This window comes from Diplotaxodon limnothrissa, linkage group LG11, assembly GCF_057381915.1.
Source record: "Diplotaxodon limnothrissa isolate DT_005_m linkage group LG11, D_limnothrissa_male_GT1.1, whole genome shotgun sequence".
In the NCBI taxonomy this organism is placed as follows: Eukaryota; Metazoa; Chordata; class Actinopteri; order Cichliformes; family Cichlidae; genus Diplotaxodon; species Diplotaxodon limnothrissa.
The window spans coordinates 13,870,802-13,884,419 of record NC_140606.1 but is presented as its reverse complement, the minus strand read 5'-3'; the positions used below and the strand labels follow the sequence as shown (position 1 = coordinate 13,884,419).

The window sequence follows — 13,618 nt, the reverse complement described above, 5'->3', positions numbered from 1 at the left end:
CCTGCAACTCAGTCTTTCTGAAAGAGACACTGTTTAACCCCTGAATGCAATATAAACTCCAGATTATATTATTAATGCAATGGTAATGATGACAATTATTTAACAATAGCAGTAAAATAATTTCCCTGCTCCACAGTATCTGTGTGCATGAGCGTGTTTGTGGCCTGGGTTCAGCCACCCGAGGTCTGAGGGCCCGCCACCTTCCATCCAGTGTGGTCGGGGAGATTGGCCCCCACACCTGGGGGGGGGGGGGACTGACAGACATAGACAGAGATACAGGCACACACAGACACAAACATGCATTCCCACCCTCATGCACACACAAATACTCGCAGTGTGAGAAGCGCTTTGCTCTAAATAATTCTGCATGAAACATGAAGTCCCGACTAAATGCAGAGCAGAAAGTAGACACAATGATGGACTTGTGAAGGTTTTTTCCCCGGCAGCTTATTAATGAATGACTGATTGTTAATAGTGGCTCTTTTTCTTTAAAGTAGACCAAATGTCACTGAATATATCTTATTCACACAGCCTCCACTGGTGAAGTAAATTTCCCGGTATACTGAGGTATTTGCTTGTGCTGCTACTTGGATGCACGCACAATGTAAGTTGAACATGGTGATTATAACAATCGTGGTATGTTCACGTCTGCAAATGAGATGTAAAAGTCTGGGAATGCTTTGCCTACTGAACATAACAGCCTCACTCTGAGTGTAAACAGGAGAAATGAATATTTTCATGTTGGCAGCTATGAGGGAAGTGACAGAAATACAAATCCAGCTCTGACTCAGAGAGGGGATTTATTCTCCAGCCACAACCTCCAGGAGTACACGGACACTGTACTCTCGTACATCAGGAACTGTGTTGACAATGTCACCGTCAACAAAAGGGTCAGGGTGTTTCCAAATCAAAAACCCTGGATGAATAGCGAAGTGCAATCCCTCCTAAAAAGCCGCAACACTGCCTTCAAGTCAGGGGACAGGGCTGCATATAGGGCGGCCAGGGCAGACCTGAGTAGAGGCATCAGGAAAGCTAAGGCTGCCTATAGGAGGAGGATTGAAGATCACTTTGCTGACAACGACCCCAGAAAAATGTGGCAGGGGATCAATCACATTACCAACTACAGAAGCAATAACCAGGCAACATCTAGGACTGATGCCTCACTGGCTGAGCATCTAAACTGTTTCTTTGCCCGCTTTGAGATGACCAAGCCCTCAGCTGCCACACCCCTTCCACCCGCCCCCAGCACTGGCACACTAACACTCAGGGAGCATCAAGTGAGGTGTGTTCTAAGGTCAGTGAATCCCAGGAAGGCGGCAGGTCCTGATGGAATACATGGAAAGGTTCTCAGAGCATGTGCTGACGAACTGACCGGAGTCTTCACTAAAATCTTCAACCTTTCCTTGTCATCAAACACCGTCCCGCCCTGCCTCAAAACCTCCACCATCATCCCCATCGCCAAGAAGACAGCTGTGGCCAGCCCAAATGACTACAGGCCTGTTGCACTTACGCCTGTAGTGATGAAGTGCTTTGAGAGACTGGTCTGTCAGCACATCAGGGCCGGTCTGCCTCCCACTCTGGACCCCCACCAATTTGCCTACAGGACAAATCGTTCCACCGAGGACGCTATCACCATAGTGCTCCACACTGCGCTGAGTCACCTGGAGCACCGAGGAAGCTATGTGAGAATGCTCTTTCTGGACTTCAGCTCAGCATTCAATCATATCATCCCGGAGATCCTGGTCCAGAAACTGTCTCACCTGGGACTCTCCACCCCCATCTGCCTCTGGATCAAGGACTTCCTGACAAATAGACCACAGTCTGTCAGACTCGGCCCCCACCGGTCCAGCACCATCACACTCAGCACCGGGTCTCCACAAGGATGTGTTTTGAGTCCCCTCCTGTTTACGCTCTACACATCCGACTGCTCCCCTACCCATCTCTCAAACACCATCATAAAGTTCGCGGATGACACCACAGTGGTTGGACTCATCTCAAGGGGGGATGAGTCGGACTACAGAGATGAGGTCAACAGACTGACTGAGTGGTGTTCAGTTAACAACCTCCAACTGAACACCACGAAAACTAAAGAACTTATCTTGGACTTCAGGAAGGGCAGAGCAGACCCGGCCCCACTTTACATTCACGGGAACTGTGTGGAGAGGGTACACTCCATGAGGTTTCTGGGCGTGCAGATATCTGATGACCTCTCCTGGACTGCAAATACCACGGCGGTGGTTAAAAAGGCCCAGCAGCGTCTCCACTTTCTGAGAGTGCTCAGGAGGAACAACCTGGAGGAGAGGCTGCTGGTGACATTTTACAGAGCCACCATAGAGAGCATCCTAACGATCACTGGCTGCTCTCTGCCCAGCCTGGAGGTCACTGCAAACTCTCGGTACCTCAGCAGAGCTGGCAATATCATCAAGGATCACTCTCACCCCAGCAACCAACTGTTTGAACTATTACCGTCAGGCCGACGGTACAGGTCACATAAAATCAGGACAAACAGATTCAGGGATAGCTTCTTTCCCAGAGCTATCACCATAGTAAATAAGCACAAAAACAATTGAACCTATTCCATACCGTCACTGTCATTATATTATGCTGCTATTCATACTGTCATTATATTAACGCTGCTATCCTGTATATATTGTACATACTATTGTTTGAGTACTTACGATTGTTTTTTTGTACTTTTTATATTTTACATTTATATTTATTATTGAAACTTGCACCAAGGGAGTGGCACTCCAATTTCGTTGTACTCTGTACAATGACAATAAAGGCTATTCTATTCTATTCTATTCTATTCTATTCTATTCTATATCAACATCAGTGTGTCTACAGAAAACTCCAGAGTGAGGGTAGAAGTCTTTTCTTTCTCTTATTAGAGGACACATTTGTGCAAAGAGTCTAAAGTAAAGATGCTGTGGAGTCTGTTGTTCATCACTTTGATTCGTAAGTGGATCATTTGTGGGGAAACTTGGCTCGAAACCAATAGAATCTCAACGAGACCAAAGTCCTGACCACTGACGGCTCACCAGCGATCGTCCACCTCAACGGTGTGCAGATCAAACAAGTTCAATAATTTAAATATCTGGGGTCCCTCGTCGAGGAGAAGAAAGTGGCATCATCAGTGGAGATACGCTCCAGAATTGGGCAGGCAGCGCAGTGTTCGCTTCCCTGCACTGGTGCGTTTGGAAGAAGAACAACATCTCATTGGCGACAAAGATCCGCCTTTACCAAACCCTGATCCTGCCCACTCTTCTTTACGGCGCGGAGACGTGGACAATGCTCAAACACAACCTGAGCAAGCTCGAAGTTTTCCAAATGCGTTGCCTTAGATGCGTTCTCGGCGTTTCCCTTCGCGACCGTCATTCGAATGACACCATCCTCACCAGCTGCGGCAGCCAACCGACGATCGGCGACCTAATCCAGTGCCGCCGACTCCGTTGGTTTGGCCACATTTGTCGAATGGACCAGAGCCACTACCCCCATGGCCTACTCTTTGATTTTATGGGACCCCTAACTTTCAAATGTACTTCCTCCATTAAGAGCCTCGGTGTTACTTTTGACAGTGCTTTTAAATTTGATAAACAAATCAGCTCCGTAGTCAAGGGATCCTTTTATCATCTACGGATTTTAGCTAAAGTCAAGTCCTACCTGTGCAGGAACGATCTAGAAAGGGTGGTCCATGCTTTTATTACATCACGGCTGGACTACTGTAACTCCCTTTATGCTGGTTTAGATCGTTTCTGTCTGCATCGCCTCCAACTGGTGCAGAACGCTGCTGCTCGCATGCTGACCGGTTCCAAAAAGAGAGACCACATCACTCCGGTCCTCTGCTCTCTCCACTGGCTCCCAGTTGCTTTTAGAATTGATTTTAAAATTTTACTGCTGGTTTTTAAGGTTCTTAACGGTACTGCACCTCCTTACCTGGCAAAGCTTCTTTGCATTTACTGCCCCAGGAGATCTTTGAGGTCAGCAGACCTGATGCTTTTAGATGTTCCCAGGTACAGATTAAAGACTAGGGGAGAGAGGGCTTTTGCTGTGGCTGCACCCAGACTGTGGAACAGTTTACCTCCTCACATCAGATTCTCCACAAGCCTAGGAACTTTTAAAACTGCTCTTAAAACTCGCCTCTTCTCATTGGCTTTTAGCAAGGTTTAACTTACTGTATTAACTTATTGTTTTATCAGTGAGGTGTTTTATGTACTTGTGTTTTATTGTATTTTATATTTGTATTTTATTGTACAGCACTTTGGTCAGTCTTGGTTGTTTTTAAATGTGCTTTATAAATAAACTTGACTTGACTACTCTGGTTGACCTGCCCCACCGATTGGAGGGTGCATCGAAATGCACCAAAAAAGACATGGATGAAACAAATCCAGGATGATTTCAAGGCCCTTCAACTTGACCTCGAGCAGGCAAGAACCATCGCCTTAGATCGAAAAGCGTGGAAGATAATCGTTGGTCAAGCAGGAGAACCTGCGGCACCTACAGCAGCGTACTGGTTGCGCGGCCGACGACCACCGCCGCTCGTCGCCCACTAAACGACAAGAATTGGTTTAAAACTGAGCAGGCTGCTTCTAAGTTCAATATAGTTTTGGACCTAGTGACTTTAAACTGTACTTCCAGCGGGGGAGCTGTCCCCAGGGAGGGGCCGCTTGCCCCTCCCTTTCTTCCCTCCCCATCCTCAGCTGCCTCCCTATTCCCGCTCTACGAATTTGCGTGTCATCCTTGCGCAGGGGCCATGCTAATCTTCTCTGTATCGTATCCAATTTAGCGTACGCGCTTGCCGAAGCAAGCGCGTCCCCTTCTGGCCGCCTGTGCCTCAATTTTATTCTGCAGCCTAGACATCAAAATTACTCACACTCTCACATAACACATAAATATAGGGCCTTGGGGGTGGGCACGTTTTACAGCATCCAGAGGATGGTCGGTGTACTCCAACCCACCTCTGGCGCTGGTGCCCTACCCTCAATTTTAAATGCATTTAGACACTAAGGGTTTTTGGGAGGAGCCGTGCTGCTCTCTGAGAGGAAGCAAGTACCATGCTCTCCTGAGTTTTAAATGCACTTTAGAACAGCACACAGCAACACTACATATGAGCGGGCGTAGGGAGGTTTGAGGTCTTCACTCACCCCGGTTCTGTTAGCCGTCAGGGCTGGGGGGCTGGGAGGAGGTGCTGGCCGTCAGACTGGGGTCTGGAATGCGGGGCCTCCCTGCTACTGCAGATAAGGTGGTCCGCTTGCCTCCACCCCAGAGAGAAGGGTTACATCTCCTGGGTCTAGGTGCGGCTTGCCCCTCTGGGAGCGGGGGTACCTGGACCTGGGATATCAAGGTCAAGGTCAAGGTTCTTTATTTGTCACATGCATAGTTATACAAGTATAACACACAGTGAAATGTAGCCTGACACGCTCCTCGACATGTGCAAAAAAATTGGGGGGGGGGGGGGGGGGGTGTAGAGGAAAAACATTATATATATATATATATATATATATATATATGCAGTATATACATTGGGTGAATGTGCAGTAGTAGCAGTAGCTATACTGCTATCTACTATAGTAGATATAGAGTATGTTTGGGGAGTGCGACTGTCTGTGCAGTGTCTATTTGTGTCTGTCTACACGTTGGGTGAGTGCCGAGTATTTGGTTGTGCATATGGGGTGGGAATGCACGTCTGTGTCCGCGTGTGCCTGTTCGTCTGTGTCTATATGTCAGGTTGGGTCTTAGACTCAACCTCTCTGGGTACATCTCAGGCCTTCTAAAGTACGGAGGCCTATCTCCCCTCACCACACTCCCTGCCGGTGGCTGATGCCCTCAGACGTTGGTGTGTTGGTGGTCCTTGTCGTCTGGGCGCTCATGTATGTACCGGCTCACTCCTGGTGGCTGATTGGCGGGGCCGGGCACCTGTGGCCCGGCTGGGCTCCTTCCGGGGGGCGGGATGCCCTCAGGCCTCTGGCCTCTGGGCCTGAAGCTCGGTCCTCTCTGGCACAGCTGGCTGCCGGCAGAGCCCGCGGGCACGCCACTGCAACCCCCTCTGGCCTCTGCTCCGTAGCTGCGGGGTGACCTCTCGTTTGGGGCTCTACTCAGCTCTTCCCAGGAGGGTGGCACGGTCCCCCCCCCCCTTTGGTGGTCCTCCTCGGGTCCTTGTACTCTGGGGCCTCTGGATATCTGGGGCCTGGATCTCCTCCATAACCAATAACCAATAACAATCTCCAGTTCAGTATGAGATACTATAGGGCTCAATTTAGAAATGTTTCTTAAATGATAGAAGCAGGACCGAACCAGAGATTTAACGTTGACATCCAGGGTAAGAGCAGAATCAAAGGTTACCCCAAGGTTCCCGATAGACGATTTCACAAATATTGAAAGAGGACCAACAGCATTCATTAATGAATTGAATTTTGTTGAAGGGAATTTTGTTCGCTCAAATTAAACTTCTCTTTGCTCAAAATAATTTTCTCCTCAAAATGCAACATTTGCACTTGCAATTTTTAATTAGTGTTTTTTTTTTATTATTTTTAAGTGCGCTCAGAATAGAGGCACAAAAATTATGCCATAGTGTTTGTTACAGAATAAATATATATTCTTAGTGCTTATTTTTTGTTTATATTGTTTTATAGAGGCCAGTGTAGAAAAACGTCACTGAGTTATAATGTGAGCTAAAGGTCACAGAGTACTGTGTAAGACAGGAAACTCTGCACGCTTTGTGCACCGTTGCAAAAGAACAGGTAGACAGGAAGTGAAACTAGGCAGAGGGTACTGCAGAGTTGTTTTGATCGAAACTGTGTGTGACGTATGACAGAACTTTAATATATGCATTTGGCTTGTAATGCTTTAGATTTGCTCAGAATTTTGCCTGAGCACATCCCTTTCCGGAAATAATTCTTGAATAAAAAAATTATTATTTTTGACCACACTGAGTCGGGTTTTCTCTGTTCAGTTCAGGGGATAAAAGAATCGGGTTTAATATGTTACTCCAACTTTAATCTGGGCTTCACACAACTCAACTCACAAGGTGGCAAAAACCCAAAAACATTACCCTTGTTGCTGGGTGTAAGTGGAGCCCCCTGGTGGTCTGTGACAAGTTTTGCTTTAGCAATAAACATTTTCTTGTTCTTCATCTCCCACTTAGCGTCTAGTTTCAAAAACATGTAACTTTCTGTATTTAGAAAGTTACATGTTACATTTGTGCTGCTACTTGGATGGACGCACAATCTAGGATGAACATGGTGATCATAACAATCACGCTATGTTCACATCTGCAAATCAGATGTAAAAGTCTGGGAATGCTTTGCCTACTGAACATAACAGCCTCATTCTGAGTCTAAACAGGAGAAATGAATATTTTCATGTTGGCAGCTATGAGGGGAGTGACAGAAATACAAATCCAGCTCTGACTCAGAGAGGGGATCATATCAACATCAGTGTGTCTACAGAAAACTCCAGAGTGAGGGTAGAAGTCTTTTCTTTCTCTTATTAGAGGACACATTTGTGCAAAGAGTCTAAAGTAAAGATGCTGTGGAGTCTGTTGTTCATCACTTTGATTGGTAAGTGGATCATTTGATGTTCCTGCCTGGCACAGTGATGTTTCAATGATCGTTATAAAGAATGGAAAAGTAGTAATTCACTCATTCTTACATCGTTCTCTGAAACTTCACAGAAAGATCAACTCAACAGGATCCAGGTAAGAGTGCATTTCTAATCAGTTTCTTCAGGTTATATCGAAAAGTATGATGGTGCTTCTGTTGTGAATATACTTATTTGTAAAGGAAATAATATCCTATTTCTCAATTCATTTATTTATGCATCACAGTAGACGTCGCATCTGTGGGAAAATGTTTCATGTGGGGATTTTCTGTTGGACCAAAGCAATATTACAAATATCTGTATAAATATGTTATAAATGTAAATTTATATTGAATTCTGTTATTAGGATACATGATCCCTGTGATTATAAACATGCAGTCATTGGTGTGTGGGTGTGAGTGGATTATATTAAACTGGGTCATCCTTCGGGATGTTTTTAGAGTCAAATTATAAAATTTCATTAATTCTGATGAATTTTTATTTGCTAAAGACAGTGTTGGGAAGGTTCTGAACCGTAGTAAAGGGACATCTGGCTAATACATTGGGTTCCGTGTCGGGCTTGTAGCCGAAAAATAGCTTTACTTTGTTGTCTGGGTCAAGTTTGAGACAGAGAGAGGTGTTAAAAGGCTGCTCCAAAGGAACTTATTGTTTCGGAGGAAAACACGAACACAGTGTACAGTAGATAATATTTTGTATTTTAAATACGTAACGGCGGTACATGTATTCCATTACTCCCCAACACTGGCTAACGGCATAACTATTCAACATTAACTGCAATGTAATGTAGTGATGCTGCTTGGGAATAATCTGCATGCGTGTGTGTGTGTGTGTGTGTGTGTGTGTGTGTGTGTGTGTGTGTGTGTGTGTGTGCAGTAGTGGTTTTTGATATGGTCAAGGCGGCATCATGGCATGGCAAAAAAAGAAGTTGCTCGTACCCATTCTGCCTTGACATCATGCTAGCAAATTTTGGGGATTGCATAGTCACTGACCGTTTTCTATTGCCCATTTCTGAAGTATTATTACCACTGACATTGCTTTTTTTTATTTTTTAACTTTACTTTCTGTTACATCATCAGGATGTAGTCCAGGCTGGGAAACTATCAAACTGGATGACAAAGTGGCATTTCAGTCTTCAGTCTACACAGATTATTATGGTGTCAACTACTCTGCTGACAGAGCTTTGGATGGGAATATCTTGATATCTGCTCACACTGCACAAGAGACCAACTCCTGGTGGACAGTTGACTTATTGGGTCTATGGGAAATTTCCTGCATCACAATTTACAACACAAATCAAGACAATGTTGATCTAAGAGGCGCTCACATCCTCATCGGGAACTCATCTGAGAGAAATCCTGCTGACACCACTGAGTAATACCTTCATCTTACTTTGAATCATTCTGTTCTCAGTCAGTCCAATATTTTTAGATGGTGTCCATGAATAATTTCAAGGATTTTAATAACCAAGAACAAAATATTGGAGTTTTTTCTGGTTCTAAAACACTTTGATTATTATGCTTGTAGTGAAATTTGTATGTCACAGTGACTGTAGAGAAACCTCTGTGGTTTGATTTTGCTGATTGAATGTAAATGATAGATGTCACAGCTGATATACTGAGAGGCTGATGATGTACAAGTTAGAAAACACCTGCAAACAAGCAAAACAAAAGCAAATGAGGAAAATATTTTCAACATTTTCTATCACATTAAAGTGAGAAAATGAGAACTGAATAGAGAAAAATGTTGTCAAACATAAAATTCAACCAAACACTTAAATGTCTTTAAATACAGTAACACTGTCATGGTCCTGAGTCTGAGGACTCAGTGTTTTGTGTTTCCTTATGCTTTTGTTCATTCCAAATGTGTATTCTGTTGTGATTTTTGCCATTTGTTAGGTTTCTGTTCCTTGCCTGCCTGCTCCCACTTCTCTGTGTTCCCTCTGTCTGTCCATGGTGTTATTGTGTCTGCTCATGAGTCTGCCTGTCAAGTTCAGTGTCCTGTCTGGTTCTCTGTGTCTGTTAAGTTTCCTGTTTTATTCTGAAAGTTCATGTCTCATGTCAGTGTGTTCAGTTTTACCTCTCCCCTGTCTCGTTAGGTCTTATTTCTCCCAGCTGTGTCCCCCTTCTGTCTCTAACTCCTTGATGACTCCCTCAGTGTATTTAAGCCCAGTGTGTCTTTGTGTCAGCGTCGCGTCGTTAACGTCTGTTCACCCTCACTTGCTGCGTGTTTAGGATTTCCAGTCCTCCTGCATCTCTGTTTAGAGTTTTGTTTGCTTTTGTGAGTTTTATTTTATCTTGATGTTCTGCTCCAGCAATAAAGCTGCATTTTCTGTTTAAACCTCGTGTCCTGAGAATCCTGCATTTTGGGTCCACCACTCCTGCCTGCCTGCCACACAGCCGACCATGACAAACACAGAGAACCCTGTATCAGTTCTATCAGATGAAATAGGAGGTCTAATATGGTGTGATGTGGTTTGGAGTAATAATCACGTATATGTGAAGAATATAAAAATCTTTATTTATTCTCATTTTCCTTTGTTGTTTATTTGTAGGTGTTTTCCTTCTTTCTAAAATGTTCTCAGACAGCAGCTCACATTTATTATCCAGCTGTTCGACTGTCTCCACTGTTTACAGCATGATTTAATCAAACAGAGCCAGAAACTCTTTCTGTACATCTGTCCAACCTTTTGTCTTTTATCACAGGTGTGCAACAATAAGCACAACTACTAGAGGAGAAACTAAAACATTTAACTGTGAAAATGGAACAAAGTGGGGGCGTTATGTAACTGTGTACAAAAACACATCTGGGTTTTTAATTCTGTGTGAGGTGACGATGAAAGGCATAAAAAAAGGTACAATAAAATATTCTTACCCACTAAGTTAACTGGTCAGTCAGTAGAGTCAATATAAATGTGTAAATGTTGACAGTAAGAATTATGTGCTTGAATCAACGCAGCATGTTAGACACTCAGAAACACTGTTTGGTTTGATGCTTCTAAGTTTCATTTTCTTGATGTTTTTCCTTTTAGAGCCCTTTAAACTGATTAAAGAGAACAAGACATGGGCAGACGCCCTGTACCACTGCAGAGAGGAACACATGCATCTGGTTTCCATCCTTGATAACGAGACCCAGGTCTGGGTTGAGTTGGAGGCTCAGAAGGCTGACACTCCCTTTGTCTGGCTGGGTCTTCAATACATCTGTAGCTTCGACTTCTGGATCTGGGTCAACGATCAGTGTGTATTTTTTGATCAGTGGGCTCCAGATGAGACAAGAACAGCAGTCTGTGGCATGAACGCTGCCATGAATAAAGGTGGGAACCATTTGTGGTACAAGAAGTCTGTTTATGATAAATATAATTTCATCTGTGCAGTGTAAGAAGATCCATGGGTTGGTTTTGTTTATTCAGTTAGACAGGTGTCAGTAGTGGCTTGTTGGGTTCTAGCAAACTTTCCTCTAATAAATCAAAGGTGATGGGTTCAGGCTCAGTGTAGCAGGAAGATAAACAGTGGAGAAATTAAGCAGAACTTTTCTATTAACACTCAGAAAGATGTTATTGTTTATTTTTAACAATCTTCTACAGCCTATTTAACTGTCTTCACTGCCTCCTTTGTGTGTCGGAAGTTACATTTAGGACAAGCTTCTGCTGCATGTATTTTGATATGATGGTTATGTGAATCAATAATTAGTTATCTTTTCCCTTAATTTAAAACATGATTTATTAATGTCTGTCATGTGTGAACCTGTTGTAAAAATAAAACTGCAAATGGAGCACAAATGTTTGTCAATTCATTTTTTTTCATCTCACCACATCATCACGCCACCTGGTGGATGGGTGATCTGGAGACCCAACTTTGTGAACACAGTAACTCCTTCATTAAGGAAGCTGAGTAGCTGCTGGATCATGGCAAAAGTAAGGACATGCACTTCACTGGCAGTGACTGACTGAGCAGCATCCTCTAACAGCTTTGTGTAGTAAATTTGTTTCTCTCTGCAGTGGTTTTGTCACAGTGCTGCTCTGGATACTGAAGATTCTCTGGAGAAGCAGAAAGTCTACAAGTTCAGAGGTGACCTGGCTGTGAGACAAGGAAACTATCAGGTACTGTCACTCATTCAATTTAGTCTGTGCTCTCTTACATCAAACACTTCCTCGGAAAGTTTCACTGGGACATGGAGGTCTATTGTAGCAGGTATTTGTATAGCTGATAAACCTCCTGTACAGCTGATGCAAACTAACAGGCAAATAAAAAAAAAAGTCCATTCATGACCATCACTTTGTTGCTTTATCAACAGCATCAGTATTTGAATATTTCTGTAAGACTGTTGTAAAGTTATGAACAAACAAGACTAGTTAGATCATTTTCATATTTCCAGCCTAATAAGTGACTTATTAGGCTGGAAATATGAAAATGATCTAACTCAGAAAAGAGCAATTTTTATAGTCCCATTTCACACAGCCAAAGAGCACAGATGTAGTCAGCAGTGGTTTACACAGCAGCAACATTTCCAGATAGCATGGAAAAGATTTCATAAAATATTGACAAGAAACTTCTGTTTCAGTGAAAAAATAAAACCTGCAGAAGCTGTTTAAGCGTTGGACCAAATCACACTCTGGGTTTGACTCTTCCTGTTGTTGTTGCTGCCACTCTCACTTTTCCACCTTAGCGTTTGTAACGTTTTAGAAGTTTTGTTTGGTTTCTTTTTGTTTGGTGTGTGTGGGTCAGAAAGCCTTGGAGGCATACAGCAGCTGCCTGCAGTGGATCGCTGACAACAACCTGACCATTAGACGAGATGTCGTGGAGGGGATGGCCCGATGCTGCACCAGACTGGGACAGAGAGACAGAGCGCTGGAGTTGGCCCAGTTACTGGTAATTCTTTACCTGACTGGGTTTTCCATGAGGAACAGTCAGAGTGAATACTGTCAGCTATCATGTGACCATCCTGTGACTTTTTATCCGCTTTTTAAAAATCTGTCTTCCTTAACAGTGACCCTGTCTGCACTATAAACTCTGAACACTAAGGGTGTGTTCCAAAAGTCCCTCCTATCTCCTTTTTCTAACCTCTTTTCCTCTTTTTGGATGAAAACATCATTGAGGTCAAAGAAAAGTGGGTAGGATCACTGAAAAGCATTTAGGAAAAGAGAAGAGCTGTGCGATGAGAATTGGAACAACCTTACACCAGTCGGATGACGAATGTTGAAACTAACTCGTGCAGATGGACTACAGAATACAGAATCTTATTTCACCACAATGTGTTTTAACCTCACTCTGCTTGTCATTTAAATGATAGCAGCCTGTGAGAAATATCTCTTTGGAAACATCCAGCTTAGTTAACTGGTACTTTTATAGCTGATAAACAAGTGTCCATTCATGACCATCAGTTTACATTTTTATCAGCAGCATCAGTGTTTGAATATTTCCCCGAGTCTTGATCCTAGTTTGCTCATTTCCATGTTTCCTACCCAACAAGTTGTCTCATTAAAAAGGACATTTCTGTCATTTCATTTCACACAGCCAAAGTGCACAGATGTAGTCAGCACTGTGTTACATTGTGTTTTTATTGAAAGTTAAGAAGAACTTGACAAATTTTCTTTCACCTTTATTTTGTCATTTAATTTGCCTTTAAGACCTACAAAATGTAATTTTTCAGGTTTTTTTGTATTTAAAGTTGCTCTTGTCACAAGGCTTAAATTCCAGACAGTTTGGGTTAAATTGGCTCCTTTTTATAAACCAACAGTTTTTCTCTCTTTGATCTTGGTGATGTCAGAGGACCTGATCCCAGAGAAGATGAGGGAGGACTACCAGGATGGGGAGAGCCTGACCAGTGTCTCTTTGCACATCTTCAGACAGCGCTGGTGGAACAAGATCTTACTGACAGGCGTGTTAGAGACTGACGGGCAGCAGCATGAAACACAATATCCTCATGCTGCAGTGTTGACTGTTTACAAAGGTGAACACAGACAGGAAGGAAGTGAAGAACCAGCTGAAGATGGTTCAGACAAAGAGCATCGTGACTAAGCCAT

At 43.5% G+C, this 13,618-nt stretch overlaps 1 protein-coding gene and 1 non-coding gene across 3 annotated transcripts; one reads left to right on the top strand and one right to left on the bottom strand.

Moving 5' to 3' along the window:
• Positions 1 to 4,702: 4,702 nt before the first annotated feature.
• Positions 4,703 to 4,811, bottom strand: LOC146622448 (U6 spliceosomal RNA). The gene has a single exon (XR_014906595.1). It is a non-coding gene; the product is annotated as a U6 spliceosomal RNA (small nuclear RNA).
• A 2,714-nt stretch (positions 4,812 to 7,525) lies between these two features.
• On the top strand, positions 7,526 to 10,974 carry LOC146622447 (fucolectin-4-like). 2 transcript variants are annotated; one of them, XM_085365144.1, is made up of 5 exons: positions 7,526 to 7,563; positions 7,677 to 7,693; positions 8,661 to 8,970; positions 10,302 to 10,450; positions 10,628 to 10,974. In XM_085365144.1, the coding sequence occupies exons 1-5, from the start codon at positions 7,526 to 7,528 to the stop codon at positions 10,972 to 10,974; spliced, it is 861 nt and encodes a 286-aa protein (XP_085221270.1). The 2 variants fall into 2 exon arrangements, with proteins under 2 accessions (XP_085221270.1, XP_085221271.1); XM_085365145.1 differs by having other exon boundaries at positions 7,677 to 7,696; positions 8,688 to 8,970.
• The last annotated feature ends 2,644 nt before the right edge of the window (positions 10,975 to 13,618 follow it).